The sequence below is a fragment of the Eurosta solidaginis genome, chromosome 5, assembly GCF_040869045.1.
Source record: "Eurosta solidaginis isolate ZX-2024a chromosome 5, ASM4086904v1, whole genome shotgun sequence".
NCBI lineage: Eukaryota > Metazoa > Arthropoda > Insecta > Diptera > Tephritidae > Eurosta > Eurosta solidaginis.
In genome coordinates, this window is record NC_090323.1 from 143,178,580 (window position 1) to 143,202,752 (window position 24,173).

The 24,173-nt window shown below is 38.9% G+C and overlaps 1 protein-coding gene across 1 annotated transcript; it reads left to right on the forward strand.

Moving 5' to 3' along the window:
• Window positions 1–21,259: 21,259 nt before the first annotated feature.
• On the forward strand, window positions 21,260–23,514 carry LOC137253833 (putative nuclease HARBI1). Its single transcript, XM_067791357.1, has 3 exons — window positions 21,260–21,545; window positions 22,327–23,172; window positions 23,422–23,514. The coding sequence occupies exons 1-3, from the start codon at window positions 21,331–21,333 to the stop codon at window positions 23,438–23,440; spliced, it is 1,080 nt and encodes a 359-aa protein (XP_067647458.1). The 5' UTR covers window positions 21,260–21,330; the 3' UTR covers window positions 23,441–23,514.
• Window positions 23,515–24,173: the final 659 nt, after the last annotated feature.

A 24,173-nucleotide genomic window follows, 5' to 3' on the forward strand; every position in this document is an offset into this window, starting at 1 on the left:
AATTAAGCACGCGATCTGGCGGCCAATAGTAGAGTTTCATTTGAGTTATCAATCAGTTTGGTTATTAAGCCAGCGAGTAGCAAAGTATAAGTGTTATTGTGAAGTACTTTAATAAAGGCCATTTTTCCATTGTTCAATATTGGAGTTATTTATTCAACAGTTTAGTGATTCGAACTTAGCGGAGGATTGCAAATAAGAGGATTTGCAAGTAAAATTCGTTACAATTGGTGTCAGAAGAGGAATTGTTGAATAAATTCCGAAGACTTCGAATAAACTTGGACATGGCAAAGTTAAGTGAATTGAAGATCCCGCAACTGAAGAAGGAGTTGGAGAGCCGTGGATTGAATACAAGCGGCGCTAAACTCGAACTTCAGGCACGGATACGAGAGGCAATGTAAGCAGAAGGAATTGATGTGGAAGAGTATGTCTTTCATCTTGATGGCGAGGAGACAACAAAAATTGAAGAGAAAAACGAAACATCGCAGACGGTTACCAGTACAGACTTGAACATGATTTTAGCTGCAATATCTGCTCAAACATCGACAGTGTCATCTCAACTGGCAGAACAGCAAACATATATGGAATCGCAGGAGAACCGTATAACATCCAAGATGGAAGAGCAGAAGACATATATGGCATCACAACTAGAATCGCAGGAGAACCGAATAACATCGAAGATTGAAGCACAAGAAACGCGTATGTCAGAAATGTCGACACAGATTACATCGAAGATGGAAGCACAAGAGGCACGGATATCCGAAATGTCGGCGCAAATTTCAGCACAGATATCATCGCAGATCTCTGCTCAACTGGAAGAGCAAGAAGGACGTATTTCCTCGAAGTTGGAGGCGCAAGATACAAAAATTTTACAGTTTGAAGAAAAAATCGAGGCCGAGGTGGATGCTTTCCAGGTCTTTAAGCTACAGTTTGAGAAGACCGCAGCAGTGAACCAATGGAATGCTGAAGATAAAGTTGCAGCTCTGTTCGTGGCACTGAAAGGGCCTGCCGCGGAAATCTTACAGACCATCCCAGAACCACTACGAAACATTGATGAGCGCTTTAGAGAGACGCTACGGAAGCGAGCATAGGAAACAGATATTCCAAATTGAATTGCAAAACCGCTACCAAAAAGCAAATGAGACATTGCAGGAGTTTGCTTCAGATATTGAAAGATTGGCTCATCTTGCAAATGCGGACGCACCCGTGGAATACACTGAAAGGGTAAAAATCCGGAGCTCCATAAATGGCATACGAGATGTGGAAATGAAGCGGGCTACATACGCAAACCCAAAGCCAACATTCGCATAAACGGTGTCACAAGCCCTGATTCAGGAAACAGCGTCGCTTCTGTGTAAGCCAGTTTTCAAAGCACGCCGTGTGGAAGTAGAAAGGCCAGAGTGGGTAGACGCAATATTGGAGGCGCTGAAAGGATCGCAAAAGCGGAGTGAAAAAGTTATCAAATGCTTCAAATGCGGGAAGTCCGGTCACATTGCACGTCATTGCGATCTTGGCCTTAATAGTTCCAACAATGTGGGTGGGCGTAAACGCAAAGCTGGAGGAGATGAGCAAGAGCGAGTAAGAGGTAGAGAGCTAGATCCAGCTATTGAATGCCCTGTGATATCTGTGTCGCAAATTGGTAGAAAATCAAGCAGTCTTACCGTCAGAGGGAATGTGGATGGCAACGAACGAATACTGACTGTAGATACGGGCGCATCTCATTCCTTGATCCGATCTGACTTGGTCAACAGGAGAGTAAAACCGTTGCCTGGAGCAAAGTTGCGTACGGTCACTGGCGAGTATAACCAAGTTCAGGGAGAAGTGATATGTGAAGTATTGATTGGGAAGGTCATGGTTCTACACAAATTTGTTGTGGCGGAGATTGTTGATGAAGTTATATTGGGAGTGGATTTCTTGGTTGACCATGTCATCAAGATCGATATGCGGAGAAGGGTGATGCGTTATGAGAACCAAGATGTGCCACTTAACTTTAGTTTGGAAAAAGGGTTCAGCAGTAATCGGGTACTGGTGGGGAAGACTCGACGAAGGCCACGAAATTCAAAGGTAAAGGTTGATGGAACAAATGGGCCAAACAAACCAAAACCGAAGGTACCTGTGAGAGAAACACTGGCATTGAAAAGCCCTAACGGACGTACTAAAACGAAGAAAGAATGCAAGGGTGGTTTCAAGCCAAGGCACACTACTGTTGTGAAGCGTCGGAACGATACTGATTATGCAAAGCAAATCCGTCCAGCGCAAGCTCTGCGAAGTAGTTCTTCATTGGCCGAGCAACAGAGTGCGAGGGAACGATCCAGGATAATGAGTAGTAAGATGAAACACAGGTACGACAAGCAAAATAATTCGGAAGGTTTCCGGGAGGGAAATTTGGTACTGTTATACAATCCTCACCGGCGGAGAGGTGTTCCATCCAAATTTCGGTGCAGTTGGGAAGGCCCGTACAAGGTTGTGAAAAAGATCAGTGACATCATCTACCGCATACAAAGCATTGAGAAACCACGGAGTAGAAGAGTGGTACATATGGCGATGCTAGCAGCGTTTAGATCGAGAGATTTGTCTGATCGGGACGATCAGACTTAGGTGGAGGGCAGTGTCACGGATATTAGCATCACTAAGCTATACCATCACTAAGGCGATGCTAAGGTAATGGTAAGCGCTATTTACGTCAATAATCAAATCATGTATACACACATATAAGCAGCCGAGAGATGTCACACACAGATGCATTTACTTATACGCCTATGTGTGTGCGAGATACTGTAAACTACAAACTCACATACATATGAGAGACGATGAAAAGTAGAAAATTGTAAACAAGTAGAAACTATATGAGAACTATAAACACTCGAAATAGTTGGTAAGTTCTGGAAATAGAAGAGCCTAGATGTATGCAGCGTAAACTATAAAAGTGGCGCAAGCGAGTAAAAAGTAATTCAGTTTGAGTTGAGCTATCAATCAGTTTGATTATGCACGCGATCTGGCGGCCAATAGTAGAGTTTCATTTGAGTTATCAATCAGTTTGGATATTAAGCCGAGTAGCAAAGTATAAGTGTTATTGTGAAGTACTTTAATAAAGGCCATTTTTCCATTGTTCAATATTGGAGTTATTTATTCAACAGTTTAGTGATTCGAACTTAGCGGAGGATTGCAAATAAGAGGATTTGCAAGTAAAATTCGTTACAATATTATGATTAAAGGCTACAGAATTCAAGTTAACTAAAACGAAAGTAAAATATTATTTGCAACAGCTCGTAAATAATTAATTTTATCTAGTTTGGTACGATTTTTTAAATTTTTTTAAAATTTTTTTTTCGACGTTTCAACTTTGCTTTTTTACAGGTATTTCTATTCCTGACTGGAGCTTTTCCAAATTTGTCTTTATTAAAATCATTTCTTTTCCCAGATCTCGTATTATTGCGTACAGACACAGTTCTTTCTGCCAACAATAACTTTAAGTCTTCGGTGCCAGGCCTCTATGGAGTTTTCGGTCCGAGGAAAGTTTTCTTTGAAGGTATCTGCTACACTCCAAAACTCAGGTTCATATTTCGGATTGCTAGATCCGGGTTTTCCGATTAAATAGTTAACCCTAAACCAAGCACCAATTTTTTTAAAGTCATAATCTTCAGTATTAGCAACCAGCTCTTTAAATACACCAACATCTCTGTAGGTACAAATACCAGGCTTTTTAGCATACGTATGTGCATACTGCAATTGCAATCGTTCCCATATTTTCGAGTTAGTCTCTCTTTTTGTATGCGTCTCCACATTATCTTGCCAAAGTGAAATAAACAGCCTTTGTACTTCGCATCAGGAAAATATTCTTTTGCAGCAGATGCTATAGTTTTTTTCAAAATCGGAAATAATTCTAGTGGGATTTAAGCATATATTTTTTGAAGCAGCCAAGAAACTTAACCGATGAAAATACTCTTCGTATGCTTGCTTTGATTTGTTGCTCATTAAGCAAAAAATTAGGGGCACAAACTGACCATCGATTAGGCCTTGAATTGTGAAAAGCTGTCGGAATAGAGTTGGCACCACATAAAATGTACCATCCATTAACCAGCATTGCGAACTACCCAAGGCTTTTAATGAGTACGTTGTACCCAATATTATGTTTTTCTCATCACCGAAACAGCATTCACTTAAAAAAAATGGTTCACCTTCCAAATTTCTTAATTCTTCGGGAAATTTTATTTCTTGCAAACTAATTGGCTCGCTACATACGTCATGCAATTTTCGAATATGTCGTACTTTAAGCTTTTGTGCTCGTTTTGAAGGAAGGTACACCCTACACTCTGGCTCAAAATTTACTACAGTTTCCCTAATGATTTGGGAAGGTTGAAGTCCTGACGAATTGGCCAATTCTTTTAATTTAGCGTTGGCATTTGTCGTGGCCAAATGAAAGCTTCGGGGATCGTGAGAGTGTTCGGTGGGGCTTTTTTTAATTGCATGCTCTTGATTATTCGATTATGTTGTCACTACCACACTTTTACACAATAGAGACTTCCTTTCCGCACACGACCAACGATATTGCTCTTTATTTCTGGAATGCAGATGGAAAGTATACCCATCAACAAATAACAAATCTTTCCCTTTGTTGGACTTTTGTATTTTGATTTCCGTTTTATTTATTTATTAAAAAGTTTTTTCAAGCACTAATAGCTAACACAAGCACAAGCGAATGATACTCGTATAATACTTCAAATGTAACTATGTTTTTTTAAATATGTATGCACACATTCATGCATATGTTCAAAGTTGACTATGATCTTTCTATTTCCTAAACAGCAAGTTCAGAAAGAAATTTTGAAACACCGGCTTCGCAATCCCCAGTATTTCTGTGCAGAGCCCCCTTTTGAGGAGGTGGCCCACGGCCATGCTTCATAAAAATAACCCTTAGCCGATCCAACTCTGGCTATGCGATCCCCAGTATTTCCGTATTAAAAAACTTTTCTGCGTAGGTGGCCTACGGCCACGCTTATAAAAATAACCCTGGGCTACACCATGCCAATTCCGGACGTGAGCACTAACCGTGGCTACCGCCACGGTGATGTCCTTCTGCGTAGTACACCCTTCTGCGTAGGCCTTCGGACGGGCTTCATAAAAATACCTCTTAGCCGATCCGACACTGGCTACGCGATCCCCAGTATTTCTGTTCTACGTAGGCGGCCCATGACCGCGCTTACAAAAAATAACCCACGGCCGATCCTACACTTGAAGGATTCGGTATTTGGGGATTTTGCACTTGGGGATTTTGAATTTGGGGATTTTGTGTTTGGGGATTTTGTGTTTGGGGATTTTGAATTTGGGGAATTTTTTTTTGGGGGGATTTTGTGTTTAGGGATTTTGTTTTTGGGGATTTTGAGCCTCCATACAATTTAGGTTACAAAACCATTTGAAATCTCTCTTCCATTCAAATTTGTTCATACTCATACCCCAAACTTGCAACTTTTTCACAATTCGATTTAGATTATAAAATCATTTGAACCTTCTTTTTCATTCAAATTTGTTAATGTCCAAGCATACAAAGCTGCAAGTGTAAGAGTTTTTCTTCTGCTAATGTCAAATTTCGAAACAAATTTCAAAGAATTGAGACAAAATTTCTTTAAAATTAAAAAAATACGTTTTACATACAGGTCGTTCCTTACCGACAAGGCATGAGAAGTTAGATCAGGGCCGTAGCCAGAAAATTGCCTTGGGGGGATTCAAAAACAATTTTTTTTTGCAGTTAAATAAATAAAAAAAAAAAAACGTTGTCTTTAGCTTTAACATTAAAGTACGTGTATTCAGAATATGATATGAAAAAGGTTACATTAAAAACTCAAGCGCATGCGTCGGCTTTTCTTTGCCATTTCATCTAAAACTTCATCAACGGTAACAATTTGTTCACGGTGGATGCTTAGTGATGCATTCAATCGATTTTCACTCATCGTGTTTCTCAAATAGTTTTTAATCAGCCTAAGAGTTGAAAAAGATCTCTCATTCGTTGCCGTTGTTACTGGAAGCGTACACAAGATTTTCAACAACATGTGAACATTAAGAAAAGCTACAGAATCGCATTCCTGTAATATTAATCATAGATAAATTGATAAAAAAAACAAAGTACCTCCTTCAGGAATAAGTAGAATTCATGCTTTTTGAGCCTATGCATGAGATCTAACGTATACGTATATGAAATTCAAAAGAAAGAAACTGATCGAATAGAAAAAAATTTAATTTAAAAAAGTCATATCTACACGGAGAAAACATTAATGTACTTTTTACATTTTTTCATTTGTCAAATAATTTGAATTTTACATTTTTGAAATGTGTTTTTGGTATGAAGAAAAAATGTAGATATTACGTTATAATAATGTGTTTTCCACATGGAAAATAATGTCAAATTTGCATTATATTTCAAAATAGGAAATGTGTACTTCGAAAAAATGCTGTAAATTTAATAAATGTGGAGAATAAAATCAAAGCACGAGAATTAGTATCGTTTAGTTCGGCAAACAAACAGAACCGTAAGCAATGTTTATATGTAGCTTGTCGCCGTGACGTAAGGGCAGAAGAGTCTTCAAATATTCAGACGCATAGAGTTTTCAAATCGCCTGAAAGCCACTTCTACTTTTCATACCCAGCGTGCTTTGCACAGAGAATTTTGGTAACATAACGGTTCATAGTAACGGCATAAACGAATCGAGATAAATATAGACGTCCATATATCAAAATGCTAAGGATGAAAAAACGAATTTATTTATTCGTCTGCCTGTGCACTCGATAACTTGAGTAAACATTGAGATATGTAATTGATGGGTTCCTTGGCACTCATCTTCCATCGCTATATTACGAAAAATATAAAGATTTACGTTAAATAATATCGCCCGGAGTCGAAAATTCGCCAATTCAATTTCTTTGATAAGAGATATCAAAATTAAAGCAATAATGGAAGTTTCCATACATGAGGCATATGTAAAAATTTCCCCCTCTTTGAGATGTACTCCAGTCCCTTTCGCATAACTTCTACTGCTTTGTACAATACGGTGATTATGTGGAGCAGCTCCAAACCAAATTTCACTAACCAGGCGCTTTTGGTATTTCATCTCTTTGTACAAAAATAAATAAAAAAATGTTAAGCACTTCGTTTATGTAAATGGACAAAAATCAGCGAAAAATTACTAATAAATTGACTAATAATAACTCCTTTCCTACCAACTTTCTAATCCAAGTAATGTACGCTCCACTTTTATATTTTTACTTCTCATAAATATTTTTGCAATTTCTATGTCAAAATTTAAAAACCGAAGTTTAGCAACAATTTGTCTTTATATAAGGAGACATTTTTCGCAAATTTTTGTCCATTTACATAAAGGAAGTGCTTAACATTTTTTGTATCTTATTTTTATTTTCTCCGTTTCTTACATTTTCTCGGTGTCTTAACCTATCTGTTAAGTTTTACGCTTGTAGCTCAATGAGAACTTGCATACATAAAAATCAATCCCAAAATTCCCTCCGTTCCGTTTGATTGTTCTAAATATCTCAGTCCGTGCGCCCCCTAGCGAAACTTTTTGTATTGTGTCATGGGCTGTCATCGACGTCTGAGTTAATGTAACAGAAGCCTTATAATCTCACCCTGTTTCCAACGTGGTGCAACCCTGTTGTCTATTGTGAATGGACAACTGGTGTTGGGACAAGTTGGAAACGGGGAGGTCGGCTGGAAAAAATCGAGCGGCCATTACAGTTTTGGCTGGACATCGCGGCGGACTCAATTTTTTTATTAGAACCCAAAAAAACAATATAGTGCACCATAAATTAAAAAAAATCAAATAAACCGAAAGTGGTGCTTTTATTTATTTGTTGCGAGTCAAAAAGACACCTAGTTATCAAGGGCAGACACCATAATAGCTACCACACGTATTACAGAGACAATGGTATGGAGGCGGCGCCCTCCAAAACGACAGCTGGATGCAGGCAACGTGATGGGACCGTGGCATAGGTAAGACATAACCTCGCAAAGAGAACTCCGGTAACTTCATGGAGTTCACATGGCGACCGTGACCGTGGAAAAAACTATAAAAAGGAAACAAGCGCTAATTAAACTAAATATGAGAACTAAGAATCTATAACTAAAAACACATATACAATTCTAATGCAACTAAAAATACATACACAGTTCAAAAGCAACTAAAATAAAACAGTTTTATTAATTTACAAACTAAATGAACTTAAACAGGATACTAAACTACGGCGTGCACTACTACGCGCATTTCTGGGTGAACATCCCAGTTTGCACTCCATGTAAAGCACTACAAAAAAAAATTTAAAAAACTACAAAAAAAATATAAAATACAAAAAAACTACAAAAAATATATATAAAAAATTCAAAACCCTAAAAATATATAAAACGCAAAAATTTACAAAAAAAAAAAAAATTCCAATCATAACGGCATATAAAAGCCCACGCCAGGACCAACAAACATCAGCAGTAGCAGCGACCAATGGCAGCAGCATCGACATCGGCAACAGTGGTAATTAGCAGCCACCAACGGCAGCAGATGTAGCAGCAAAAAAACAAATAAGTATATACAAATATGTATGTATATAGGTATTCAAAATTACTTTTTTAGGAATGTTAATAAATATATGTATACTTAACGTCACAATTTTTTTTTGTTTAAACGCGGTGTGTCCGCATTACATAGTACACATTTTGGATTTTTCTTAAAACAATGCATACGTTTATATAAATATCTAAAATATTTTGATATCTTCTCTTTTCGAATTTGAATCGAATTTTGAATTTTTCTTGCGTCAAATAATTAGATAAAAAAAAATTTTTTTTACACAAACTAGAAAAAAATTTAATTGGTGATATACAACCCAAACTCGTATTTTCATTTGCAGTAATGCAAATCGCGGCCACCGTGGTGTGATAGTAGCGTGTTCCTACTACACCGTATGCCCTGGGTTCGCACCCCGGGCAAAGCAACATCAAAATTTTAGAAATAATGTTTTTCAATTAGAAGAAAATTTTTCTAAGCGGGGTCGCCCCTCGGCAGTGTTTGGCAAGCGCTCCGGGTGTATTTCTGCCATGAAAAGCTCTCAGTGGAAACTCATCTGCCTTGCAGATGCCGTTCGGAGTCGGCATAAAACATGTAGGTCCCGTCCGGCCAATTTGTAGGGAAAATCAAGAGGAGCACGACGCAAATTGGAAGAGAAGCTCGGCCTTCGGAGGTTATCGCGCCTTATATTTATTTTTTTTTTAATGCAAATCTATATTTGGAAATTATAGAAATTTTTATAAAGTGTGTATATATATGCATATAAATCGTGGCTAAAAGAAAATATAATGCATTTTAAAATAACGTATGCATATAAATTGACACACTTTGTGAAAATTTAATTACTTTTGAACACATTCAATACTTTTAAAACACTTTAAAAATTTACTACATTAAAAACTTTATTAAATTCTTAATACATTCTATACTTTGAAAATACTTTAAAATACAAAAAAAAAAAAAAACAAAAAAACACAATAAAAAAAATATAAAAAAAATGATAAAACAAAATAAAATTTAATACAAAAAAATGTTTAATACAAAAAAAAACGAAAAAAAAGAAACATTTTGCTGTGAAACGGTGCGGCCGACACGTTAAACAATATTGAAATAAATACTAAATTGCAAGAAACATATCCCGTTTAAAATTAAATCGCCTTGCGAAAATTGGGAAAAAAATAGATCAGTCTTCCATTGTAGGTCGTATATGGTAGCACGCCCGGTGCAAAACAAAATTTTTCAAATCCAAAACTTAATTGACGGTTCATCTGAAATACAATTCAATCCACTTTCAAGCAATTCTAACTTCCAATAACCCTAACAAATTTATGCCAAAATTCAATACACAGTTCAAGTAAAGCGGTTTCAGATTAGATTATAAAATCATTTTAAATCTCTTTTCAATGAAAATTTTTTTTCACATTCATGACACAAACTTGCCACTTTCTCTCATTCAACTTAGGTGATAAAACAACTTCAAATTCCCTTTCAATTCAAATTTGTTCAAATTCATGTCTCAAATCTGCAGCAACAATTCAATTTAGTTTAATACAACTTGGGTTTGGCTCGAAATCCCCAAACACAAAATCCCCAAATCAAAAGCCCCAAATCAAAATCCCCAAACACACAATCCCCAAATACAAAATCCCCAAATTCAAAATCCCCAATTCCACATTTCTTACATTTGATTTATTTCATTGCATTTCCAAACAAAAGTTTTTTGTTTTTATTAATTCACAACACATATCTAACATAAAAATAACATATTGTCACGGATATTAGCATCACTAAGCTATACCATCACTAAGGCGATGCTAAGGTAATGGTAAGCGGTATTTACGTCAATAATCAAATCATGTATACATAGATATAAGCAGCCGAGAGATGTCACAAACAGATGCATTTACTTATACGCCTATGTGTGTGCGAGAGACTGTAAACTACAAACTCACATACATCTGAGAGACGATGAAAAGTAGAAAATTGTAAACAAGTAGAAACTATATGAGAACTATAAACACTCGAAATAGTTGGTAAGTTCTGGAAATAGAAGAGCCTAGATGTATGCAGCGTAAACTATAAAAGTGGCGCAAGCGAGTAAAAAGTAATTCAGTTTGAGTTGAGCTATCAATCAGTTTGATTAAGCACGCGATCTGGCGGCCAATAGTAGAGTTTCATTTGAGTTATCAATCAGTTTGGTTATTAAGCCAGCGAGTAGCAAAGTATAAGTGTTATTGTGAAGTACTTTAATAAAGGCCATTTTTCCATTGTTCAATATTGGAGTTATTTATTCAACAGTTTAGTGATTCGAACTTAGCGGAGGATTGCAAATAAGAGGATTTGCAAGTAAAATTCGTTACAATTGGTGTCAGAAGAGGAATTGTTGAATAAATTCCGAAGACTTCGAATAAACTTGGACATGGCAAAGTTAAGTGAATTGAAGATCCCGCAACTGAAGAAGGAGTTGGAGAGCCGTGGATTGAATACAAGCGGCGCTAAACTCGAACTTCAGGCACGGATACGAGAGGCAATGTAAGCAGAAGGAATTGATGTGGAAGAGTATGTCTTTCATCTTGATGGCGAGGAGTCAACAAAAATTGAAGAGAAAAACGAAACATCGCAGACGGTTACCAGTACAGACTTGAACATGATTTTAGCTGCAATATCTGCTCAAACATCGACAGTGTCATCTCAACTGGCAGAACAGCAAACATATATGGAATCGCAGGAGAACCGTATAACATCCAAGATGGAAGAGCAGAAGACATATATGGCATCACAACTAGAATCGCAGGAGAACCGAATAACATCGAAGATTGAAGCACAAGAAACGCGTATGTCAGAAATGTCGACACAGATTACATCGAAGATGGAAGCACAAGAGGCACGGATATCCGAAATGTCGGCTCAAATTTCAGCACAGATATCATCGCAGATCTCTGCTCAACTGGAAGAGCAAGAAGGACGTATTTCCTCGAAGTTGGAGGCGCAAGATACAAAAATTTTACAGTTTGAAGAAAAAATCGAGGCCGAGGTGGATGCTTTCCAGGTCTTTAAGCTACAGTTTGAGAAGACCGCAGCAGTGAACCAATGGAATGCTGAAGATAAAGTTGCAGCTCTGTTCGTGGCACTGAAAGGGCCTGCCGCGGAAATCTTACAGACCATCCCAGAGTACGAGCGGAACCACTACGAAACATTGATGAGCGCTTTAGAGAGACGTTACGGAAGCGAGCATAGGAAACAGATATTCCAAATTGAATTGCAAAACCGCTACCAAAAAGCAAATGAGACATTGCAGGAGTTTGCTTCAGATATTGAAAGATTGGCTCATCTTGCAAATGCGGACGCACCCGTGGAATACACTGAAAGGGTAAAAATCCGGAGCTCCATAAATGGCATACGAGATGTGGAAATGAAGCGGGCTACATACGCAAACCCAAAGCCAACATTCGCATAAACGGTGTCACAAGCCCTGATTCAGGAAACAGCGTCGCTTCTGTGTAAGCCAGTTTTCAAAGCACGCCGTGTGGAAGTAGAAAGGCCAGAGTGGGTAGACGCAATATTGGAGGCGCTGAAAGGATCGCAAAAGCGGAGTGAAAAAGTTATCAAATGCTTCAAATGCGGGAAGTCCGGTCACATTGCACGTCATTGCGATCTTGGCCTTAATAGTTCCAACAATGTGGGTGGGCGTAAACGCAAAGCTGGAGGAGATGAGCAAGAGCGAGTAAGAGGTAGAGAGCTAGATCCAGCTATTGAATGCCCTGTGATATCTGTGTCGCAAATTGGTAGAAAATCAAGCAGTCTTATCGTCAGAGGGAATGTGGATGGCAACGAACGAATACTGACTGTAGATACGGGCGCATCTCATTCCTTGATCCGATCTGACTTGGTCAACAGGAGAGTAAAACCGTTGCCTGGAGCAAAGTTGCGTACGGTCACTGGCGAGTATAACCAAGTTCAGGGAGAAGTGATATGTGAAGTATTGATTGGGAAGGTCATGGTTCTACACAAATTTGTTGTGGCGGAGATTGTTGATGAAGTTATATTGGGAGTGGATTTCTTGGTTGACCATGTCATCAAGATCGATATGCGGAGAAGGGTGATGCGTTATGAGAACCAAGATGTGCCACTTAACTTTAGTTTGGAAAAAGGGTTCAGCAGTAATCGGGTACTGGTGGGGAAGACTCGACGAAGGCCACGAAATTCAAAGGTAAAGGTTGATGGAACAAATGGGCCAAACAAATCAAAACCGAAGGTACCTGTGAGAGAAACACTGGCATTGAAAAGCCCTAACGGACGTACTAAAACGAAGAAAGAATGCAAGGGTGGTTTCAAGCCAAGGCACACTACTGTTGTGAAGCGTCGGAACGATACTGATTATGCAAAGCAAATCCGTCCAGCGCAAGCTCTGCGAAGTAGTTCTTCATTGGCCGAGCAACAGAGTGCGAGGGAACGATCCAGGATAATGAGTAGTAAGATGAAACACAGGTACGACAAGCAAAATAATTCGGAAGGTTTCCGGGAGGGAAATTTGGTACTGTTATACAATCCTCACCGGCGGAGAGGTGTTCCATCCAAATTTCGGTGCAGTTGGGAAGGCCCGTACAAGGTTGTGAAAAAGATCAGTGATATCATCTACCGCATACAAAGCATTGAGAAACCACGGAGTAGAAGAGTGGTACATATGGCGATGCTAGCAGCGTTTAGATCGAGAGATTTGTCTGATCGGGACGATCAGACTTAGGTGGAGGGCAGTGTCACGGATATTAGCATCACTAAGCTATACCATCACTAAGGCGATGCTAAGGTAATGGTAAGCGGTATTTACGTCAATAATCAAATCATGTATACACACATATAAGCAGCCGAGAGATGTCACACACAGATGCATTTACTTATACGCCTATGTGTGTGCGAGATACTGTAAACTACAAACTCACATACATATGAGAGACGATGAAAAGTAGAAAATTGTAAACAAGTAGAAACTATATGAGAACTATAAACACTCGAAATAGTTGGTAAGTTCTGGAAATAGAAGAGCCTAGATGTATGCAGCGTAAACTATAAAAGTGGCGCAAGCGAGTAAAAAGTAATTCAGTTTGAGTTGAGCTATCAATCAGTTTGATTATGCACGCGATCTGGCGGCCAATAGTAGAGTTTCATTTGAGTTATCAATCAGTTTGGATATTAAGCCGAGTAGCAAAGTATAAGTGTTATTGTGAAGTACTTTAATAAAGGCCATTTTTCCATTGTTCAATATTGGAGTTATTTATTCAACAGTTTAGTGATTCGAACTTAGCGGAGGATTGCAAATAAGAGGATTTGCAAGTAAAATTCGTTACAATATTATGATTAAAGGCTACAGAATTCAAGTTAATTAAAACGAAAGTAAAATATTATTTGCAACAGCTCGTAAATAATTAATTTTATCTAGTTTGGTACGATTTTTTAAATTTTTTTAAAATTTTTTTTTCGACGTTTCAACTTTGCTTTTTTACAGGTATTTCTATTCCTGACTGGAGCTTTTCCAAATTTGTCTTTATTAAAATCATTTCTTTTCCCAGATCTCGTATTATTGCGTACAGACACAGTTCTTTCTGCCAACAATAACTTTAAGTCTTCGGTGCCAGGCCTCTATGGAGTTTTCGGTCCGAGGAAAGTTTTCTTTGAAGGTATCTGCTACACTCCAAAACTCAGGTTCATATTTCGGATTGCTAGATCCGGGTTTTCCGATTAAATAGTTAACCCTAAACCAAGCACCAATTTTTTTAAAGTCATAATCTTCAGTATTAGCAACCAGCTCTTTAAATACACCAACATCTCTGTAGGTACAAATACCAGGCTTTTTAGCATACGTATGTGCATACTGCAATTGCAATCGTTCCCATATTTTCGAGTTAGTCTCTCTTTTTGTATGCGTCTCCACATTATCTTGCCAAAGTGAAATAAACAGCCTTTGTACTTCGCATCAGGAAAATATTCTTTTGCAGCAGATGCTATAGTTTTTTTCAAAATCGGAAATAATTCTAGTGGGATTTAAGCATATATTTTTTGAAGCAGCCAAGAAACTTAACCGATGAAAATACTCTTCGTATGCTTGCTTTGATTTGTTGCTCATTAAGCAAAAAATTAGGGGCACAAACTGACCATCGATTAGGCCTTGAATTGTGAAAAGCTGTCGGAATAGAGTTGGCACCACATAAAATGTACCATCCATTAACCAGCATTGCGAACTACCCAAGGCTTTTAATGAGTACGTTGTACCCAATATTATGTTTTTCTCATCACCGAAACAGCATTCACTTAAAAAAAATGGTTCACCTTCCAAATTTCTTAATTCTTCGGGAAATTTTATTTCTTGCAAACTAATTGGCTCGCTACATACGTCATGCAATTTTCGAATATGTCGTACTTTAAGCTTTTGTGCTCGTTTTGAAGGAAGGTACACCCTACACTCTGGCTCACAATTTACTACAGTTTCCCTAATGATTTGGGAAGGTTGAAGTCCTGACGAATTGGCCAATTCTTTTAATTTAGCGTTGGCATTTGTCGTGGCCAAATGAAAGCTTCGGGGATCGTGAGAGTGTTCGGTGGGGCTTTTTTTAATTGCATGCTCTTGATTATTCGATTATGTTGTCACTACCACACTTTTACACAATAGAGACTTCCTTTCCGCACACGACCAACGATATTGCTCTTTATTTCTGGAATGCAGATGGAAAGTATACCCATCAACAAATAACAAATCTTTCCCTTTGTTGGACTTTTGTATTTTGATTTCCGTTTTATTTATTTATTAAAAAGTTTTTTCAAGCACTAATAGCTAACACAAGCACAAGCGAACGATACTCGTATAATACTTCAAATGTAACTATGTTTTTTTAAATATGTATGCACACATTCATGCATATGTTCAAAGTTGACTATGATCTTTCTATTTCCTAAACAGCAAGTTCAGAAAGAAATTTTGAAACACCGGCTTCGCAATCCCCAGTATTTCTGTGCAGAGCCCCCTTTTGAGGAGGTGGCCCACGGCCATGCTTCATAAAAATAACCCTTAGCCGATCCAACTCTGGCTATGCGATCCCCAGTATTTCCGTATTAAAAAACTTTTCTGCGTAGGTGGCCTACGGCCACGCTTATAAAAATAACCCTGGGCTACACCATGCCAATTCCGGACGTGAGCACTAACCGTGGCTACCGCCACGGTGATGTCCTTCTGCGTAGTACACCCTTCTGCGTAGGCCTTCGGACGGGCTTCATAAAAATACCTCTTAGCCGATCCGACACTGGCTACGCGATCCCCAGTATTTCTGTTCTACGTAGGCGGCCCATGACCGCGCTTACAAAAAATAACCCACGGCCGATCCTACACTTGAAGGATTTGGTATTTGGGGATTTTGCACTTGGGGATTTTGAATTTGGGGATTTTGTGTTTGGGGATTTTGTGTTTGGGGATTTTGAATTTGGGGAATTTTTTTTTTGGGGGGATTTTGTGTTTAGGGATTTTGTTTTTGGGGATTTTGAGCCTCCATACAATTTAGGTTACAAAACCATTTGAAATCTCTCTTCCATTCAAATTTGTTCATACTCATACCCCAAACTTGCAACTTTTTCACAATTCGATTTAGATTATAAAATCATTTGAACCTTCTTTTTCATTCAAATTTGTTAATGTCCAAGCATACAAAGCTGCAAGTGTAAGAGTTTTTCTTCTGCTAATGTCAAATTTCGAAACAAATTTCAAAGAATTGAGACAAAATTTCTTTAAAATTAAAAAAATACGTTTTACATACAGGTCGTTCCTTACCGACAAGGCATGAGAAGTTAGATCAGGGCCGTAGCCAGAAAATTGCCTTGGGGGGATTCAAAAACAATTTTTTTTTGCAGTTAAATAAATAAAAAAAAAAACGTTGTCTTTAGCTTTAACATTAAAGTACGTGTATTCAGAATATGATATGAAAAAGGTTACATTAAAAACTCAAGCGCATGCGTCGGCTTTTCTTTGCCATTTCATCTAAAACTTCATCAACGGTAACAATTTGTTCACGGTGGATGCTTAGTGATGCATAGCCATTCAATCGATTTTCACTCATCGTGTTTCTCAAATAGTTTTAATCAGCCTAAGAGTTGAAAAAGATCTCTCATTCGTTGCCGTTGTTACTGGAAGCGTACACAAGATTTTCAACAACATGTGAACATTAAGAAAAGCTACAGAATCGCATTCCTGTAATATTAATCATAGATAAATTGATAAAAAAAACCAAGTACCTCCTTCAGGAATAAGTAGAATTCATGCTTTTTGAGCCTATGCATGAGATCTAACGTATACGTATATAAAATTCAAAAGAAAGAAACATCGAATAGAAAAAAATTTTATTTAAAAAAGTCATATCTACACGGAGAAAACATTAATGTACTTTTTACATTTTTTCATTTGTCAAATAATTTGAATTTTACATTTTTGAAATGTGTTTTTGGTATGAAAAAAAATATAGATATTACATTATAATAATGTGTTTTCCACATGGAAAATAATGTCAAATTTGCATTATGTTTCAAAATAGGAAATGTGTACTTCGAAAAAATGCTGTAAATTTAATAAATGTGGAGAATAAAATCAAAGCACTAGAATTAGTATCGTTTAGTTCGGCAAACAAACAGAACCGTAAGCAATGTTTATATGTAGCTTGTCGCCGTGACGTAAGGGCAGAAGAGTCTTCAAATTCAGACGCATGGAGTTTTCATATTTGCCTTTTCATTCCGATGAATGTAATCGCGCAAACGCCTGAATTGATTATATTCACGCATGCAATAAGTTGGTTGATTTTAAATCAATGTCGATTATATTCCTTCAGCAAGTTGGATCCATGGCGCAACGATACAAGGTGGCAGCATGGAACAGCTGATTATACACTTTTTTTATTTGATTTTATACATCAACTTCCGGTGCGTAACGATTTTGACATTTGTCCATCGAATTTACAAAAACAAAGTACATGGAATTTGTATTTATGTTTGTAGGTATGCCATCATGCTGCCACCTTGTATCATTGCGCTATGGTTGGATCATTGAACACGATCATGTTGCCGAATGTAATCGAACGTTGTTGTGTTCGATTTTTGCTGTTCTTTGATATGTATGTAGATGGTCGTTAGGCAAATTTACAAGGAAACTTCTTTATGAAATTTTAGTAAAAGTTAGCATGTACATTTGCATATTCAATAAATTGCAGAATTATTATGAAACGGAATATGATTAAAATATAAATGTTCACTTCGTACATACATATGCTTGCATATTAAAAATATAATATCACCAACAAAGTAAATACGCAGCAGAATTATAAAGAAATTTATTAACATAGACATAACCGCTTCCCAAGGCAGTCGGTTCTATGTACCGGAGCGACTCGGGATTTTTCCCGACCAAGGAATGTCCTTTCAGTGTAACCCCACTTAATTTTGCGAGAGCGGAAATGGAGGCGGCCTCGCGTTTATCATACACCACTCTGTGCAATATTATATATTTGATCCTGGCATCGACCGCAGGGACAATGTCATAGAACGTCAAGACCTATCTGTCCGGTCAGGCGATGCAAACCTAGAAATCATCAACGTCTACATCCCTCCTGCCACCTGTTGCCCCAGTGGATACCGCCATAATATCAGCGCCTTACTCACTGGCAACAATCGCATTATCTTAGGCGATTTCAACGCCCATCACGATCTATGGCATTCAAATTTGCGGGCGGACAGTAGGGGTGAGATGTTGGCGGATCAAATAGAAGAAACGAAGTTCTGCACAATAAACGGAGACGCCTCCACACGTATGGTAGGAAGCTGTCACAGTTCGCCAGATATCTCAATCGTGAGCGCAGAACTCGTAAACTGCGTCAATTGGCAGCCGATGGTAACATTGGCATCCGACCACCTGCCTATACTTATTTCGCTCGAGCATACCGCCGATTTCATCGTCACAGAAAATCGCACTTTCATAAACTCCAAAAAAGGAAAGTGGGACGAATAAAAATCTTTTACAGACAACCTCTTTGCTGTCCTCCCTATCCCGACTGATGCCCGCCAAGGGGAGCGTGCCTCCGCAAGGTCATTGGATCCGCCTCGGCACGTTTCATTCCCGCCGGGAGAATTCCCGAAATTCGGCCCACTTCCCGGCGGAGGCCGCAAACTTAGCGAGAGAACGTGACCTTATAAGACAGCTTGATCCAGGCGATCCCCAAATAAGGGATATAAACCAACGCATCAGATTGCGTGTGGATGAACACAAGCGGGCGAAATGGGAGGAGCACCTAAGAGGTCGTAACCTCTACCGGTGTGGGCAAACTTTGGTCCACCGTAAAGTCCTATCGAATCCGTTTAAGCATAAAGACAAAGTTTCCATCGCCTTTGGCGATAAAGTGCTGTCGGATGCGAAAAAATGCGCGAGCGCTTTCTGCCGACAATATATAATGCATTCTACGGTCGACAAAAATAGACGGAGGGCCAACAGACACGCACATAAACACAAATTCAGCGCGTCACCAATCACCATCACCGCTAAAGAGGTTGAGGACGCCATTGGTAGTGCTAAACCATCCAAAGCATTGGGCCCATACGGCATAGCCATGCCGATGCTTAAAAGCCTAGGGAAAGAGGGTTTCAAATATTTAGCGCATGTCTTCAACCTGTCTCTTTCCACCTTTTGTCATACCCGAAAGGGAAAATGGCCGAGGTGGTCCCGCTACTAAAGCCTGGGAAACCAGCTAACATAGGAGAGTCGTATCGTCCGATATCTCTCCTATCGCCAGTAGCAAAGACGCTTGAAATCATTTTGCTCCCCTATTTCCAAGCAAATTTGCAGCTAGCCTGTCATCAGCATGGCTTCAGAAAACTCCATAGCACTACCACCGCGCTAAATGCCATTAGCACCCAGATAAATTGCGGTTTAAATCAAAACCTCCACCATAGAACAGTACTCGTAGCGCTAGACCTATCAAAAGCTTTTGATACGGTCAACCATGGCTCGTTACTGCAAGACCTGCAGGGGTCTACCCTTCCCCCATGTCTTAAAAGGTGGACCGCAAATTATCTGGGTGGTCGGCATGCATCGGTGCAATTTAGAAACCAAACATCAAAACCAAGAAGAATTAAACAAGGGGTGACACAAGGTGGTGTCCTCTCCCCACTTTTGTTTAATTTCTACATATCTAAGCTACCTTCACCACCGGAAGGAGTCACAATCGTTTCCTACGCCGATGACTGCACAATAATGGCCACAGGCCCAGGCCCACAGATCGATGAGCTTTGCAATAGAATAAACGGCTACCTCCCTGATCTCTCCAGTTTTTTCGCCTCGCGAAACCTGGCATTATCACCGACTAAATCTTCCGCGACATTATTTACAACATGGACGTCCCAAATGTCGACCATTTTGAACATCCACGTCGATGGCACTACGTTACCGACTGTCCTACGCCCCAAAATCTTGGGTGTGACGTTTAATCAGGATCTACATTTTGGTGAGCACGCAACCGCATTTGTTCCGACAATTCAGAGCCGTAACAAAATCCTCAAATCCCTCGCTGGCATTACTTGGGGAAAAGATAAAGCAACGCTCATGACTACATACAAAGCAATTAGCCAGCCGGTTACGTGCTACGCGTCACCCATATGGTCGCCAAGCCTAAAAATCACCCTCTGGGAGAAGCTACAGGCCTACCAAAATACTGCTCTCAGAATCGCCACGGGCTGTCTTATGTCCCCAGAACACCATCTGCATAATGAAGCGAGAATACTCCCCATGAGGGAGAGAAATGAGATGCTGACCAAACAGTTCCTGTTGAATACCCAGAAACCTGGGCATCCCAACAGACATCTGATTGATGAACCAGCACCGCCTAGGGGCTTAATGAGTCATCTCCGTAAGCATTTTGAGGAAATACGGCACCTGAGAACCCAGCCGTATGAAGCGGAAAAACACAAGCAAGTCCTTGGTGAACTTCACAAACAGGCGTCGGACCTTTATGCCGGGAATTGCCCGGTGAATCCAGTACTCAAAGAAAAGTATCCAGAACTCGCGGAAGAGGAACGCATACTTCCCAGGGAAACGCGTGTCACTCTTGCTCAACTTCGTTCTGGATACTGTAACAGGTTAAACTCTTACCTATCCAGAATCAAGCCCGACATACAAAATGTATGCCCCGCTTGCAATGTGTCCCCACATGACACCAACCATCTCTTTAATTGTAATGTGGAACCAACGCCTCTAACACCCCTTTTCTTATGGTCCACCCCTGTTGAAACAGCAAGTTTCCTTGGACTCCCGTTAGAGGATATTGATGACAATTTGTGATCGGTCGCGGCTGTTAGGTGGGGCGAAGCACTGCTACAACAACAACATAGACATAAAAACATCAAATATTTGAATTGTAACGACCTAAAAAATCAAATGATCCTGAGGCAAGGGGGGTGTAAGCCCTTAGCTTTTCGATCAAGGTTTAACAATCAAAATAATTTTCGCAACAACAATAGAGGAAATAACTACTATAACAACACTAAGGGCCGTTTTCTCGACTGCGTGCTAAAATTTATCTCTTCTTCAAACGAAATTTTGTTTTCTGTAGTGCTTGTTTTGTTTATCCCGTCGACAAATTTAACAGACAGTCAATCCAGCCTTTAAAATTTATCGGCTCGAAAACCACAAAACAGCTGATTGTCAAGTGAATTTATTTTGAAAGAAAATTAGAAAATAAATAAAATTAAAATTGCTATGGAAAACCGACGTGCGTTTTATGTGCATGCACTGGAAGAAGCATATGAGGAAACAAGTGAGCGAACTATAGCCAAGAGGACTTTTCGCAACCGTTTGGATTATTTTGAAGAGTACACGGAGGAAGAATTCACGAAAAGGTTCCGGTTGAAAAAATGCACCTGCATGGATATTTTAAGTCGCATTGAAAGCGCTATTACGCCCAGCACTAATAGGTAAGTTATAAATAGCAGTGTTTACTTTTGCTACTCCAGAGCAACTGCTTGGTTGCTGTGCCTCCGTTAGTATTGATCTAATGACTGCTGTGTATGATCCCATGACCAGGTTTGGTTTTAGGCCACAGTTTCTGCTGAATATTCTTTTGCTCCAGAGTGGCAATAGCAATAAAGGTTCTATTCCACGAATAATCCAAATCTGAACTTAAACAAAGCATAGGACCATGGGGTAAACCTAAATCAAATATTTAAATGTTATAAAAGCAAATGTTTACCACATAGTTATGAGCTACGTCCATGTTATCCCCACTGCCGAAGCCACTCCCAGCTTACTTAACCCATTTTATACTCGAACAACTCACATTGCCCATTTGTCTCCATTCTCTATTGAAGTTCAAAGCCACAACAATAGCAAAAATAACACTACAAAAAAGCAAAGCATAAAGCTGGGTATTGTCTTCACGCGTGAAAAATGTTGCAAGTGGCCTAGAAACCATTTGAAATCGCAATTTCAATGCCTAGAATGAAAAATATGTTCCTATCATCGTATCCCATCTTATTCAATCCTTTCCACGTCTTGAACTTGTTTTTTCATGGCGTAATTACCTTGGCAACATTTTTTGCCTTGAAATGTTGCTAACGCCTATAATTCCAAATGCTTTGATTTTGTGGCTTAAAAAACTATTCTACAAGGTAGCAATACTATGCTAGAAACCTTTGTTATACTTCATTTATCTGAAAACAAAAAGCAATTAATACTCTTCATTTATATATTTTTCAGACGAACCAATGTTACACCAAAAACTAAGCTTTTGCTAACACTCAGGTTTTATGCAACAGGAAGTTTTTTAATAACTGTGGCCGACTTTTGTGGAGTAAGCGTACCCACGGCATGCAGAGTAGCAAGAGAAGTGTCCAATGCTATTGCATCACTCTCTAAAGATTGGGTGAAATTCCCTGATCCAGCTGGCATGCAGCAAACTGTATTCGATTTTTATAAAATCGCAAAATTTCCCAGAGTTATTGGGGCTATTGACTGTACCCACGTTAGGGTGCAATCACCAGGTGGTGAAAATGCGGAAATGTTCCGCAATAGAAAGGGTTATTTTTCACTCAATATTCAAGCGGTGTGTGATGCAAACTTACGTTTTCAAAATTTAGTAGCGAGGTGGCCAGGATCTGCTCACGACAGTCATATATTCAACTGTAGCCGTTTGAAATACCAACTGGATACGGGATATTTTAAAGACTATATGATCCTTGGGGATAGTGGCTACAAACAATGTCGATATATGATGACTCCCCTACTAAATCCACAATCTGCGGCAGAAAGGTTATATAACGAGTCCCAGATTCGTACTCGGAACACCATAGAGCGAACTTTCGGAGTTTGGAAACGACGTTTTCCAATCTTATCTATGGGGATTCGAGTATCAATGGACACCGTTATGGCAATTATATCGGCTTGCGCAGTTCTTCATAACATTGCTATATCTGCGAAAGATCCGCTTCCTCCAATAGATATTGAAATATCACCATCACAAATTTTAGAGGAACCTGAAACCAGCTTTAGGACCGACGGAGACTCAACTGCGAGAACTGTTTTGATAAGCGACTATTTTGCAAGGTAAATTTCAAATACAAATGCCCGGTTTTTCAGTTGAAGTTTAAACTACAGTCAAAGTTGACTGGAGTTTATTAGTCACTTTGTTCATTTTCAAAAAATTTTGCTGCCTATCTTGATTTAAATAGTCAAAGTGGCAGGGTTAAACTCTAGTCAACTTTGAATGGAGTTTAAACTTTAACTGAAAACCCGGGCCTAAATACTATATTATTTTTTCTAAATTCAAGTTTTTATTTATAATTTTATTTACAGGCTATCAAGACCAGCTTAACAGGATGGGTTTAATTTTACATTATATTCTAATCATATACCCCTTCGCGTGATTGTAGCTGCACTCATATTGCCAGGTTTTTGGATGTGCATGAAAATATACACTCGCCAGCATATGTCTGCGTACAGGTAGTTTTTTGCAATTTTTATCAACTTTAGCCTCAGTAGAATAATTTTAGCTAATTTCTATATAAATTTGTATGAAAAAAATTGCCAAAAATCAGCTTCTTATGTATGCACAAAGGCATCAAATCCCTTTTAACGCTTACCAAACAAATTTTTAGTTTCGTTTTGGTATGGTGAAAATATTGTTCAGGACATTAATACATCTTTGGATGTTCTGCGCTAAATCCCAGCATCTGTCGATCATGCTTCCAGCTCACATAGCTGTTGTTGTATTAACGATAAAGACACTCCCCGAATGTTTTGGGGTGTGTTATCGATGTTGATGGTCCTTTGCTGGATACAGATCCGGTACGTTCCGCTAACAAAGCACTATAAAGGTGCTAGCCCGACCATCTCGGGAACGACTAATATGGCCACATTAAACCTTCTAGGCCATACCGCCCGTTGTAGTAGAAACGATTGCCAAAGCAAAACTATTGATCGAAACGTTGCTGATCTTGTCAAAAGTAATGTAATGAACGCGAGCAAATAACATAGCTAATAGAGCGGTTGAGGGCTCTTTTGTTTTTTTCTACATAGACTATGACAGAGATATTGAACCTTCAGCG

Coding starts and splice junctions, on each gene's coding strand:
- LOC137253833 (XM_067791357.1), top strand. CDS start 21,331: ATGGAAAACCGACGTGCGTTTTATGTGCATGCACTGGAAGAAGCATAT. Junction 21,546..22,326: donor ATTACGCCCAGCACTAATAG/GTAAGTTATAAA, acceptor TATATTTTTCAG/ACGAACCAATGTTACACCAA.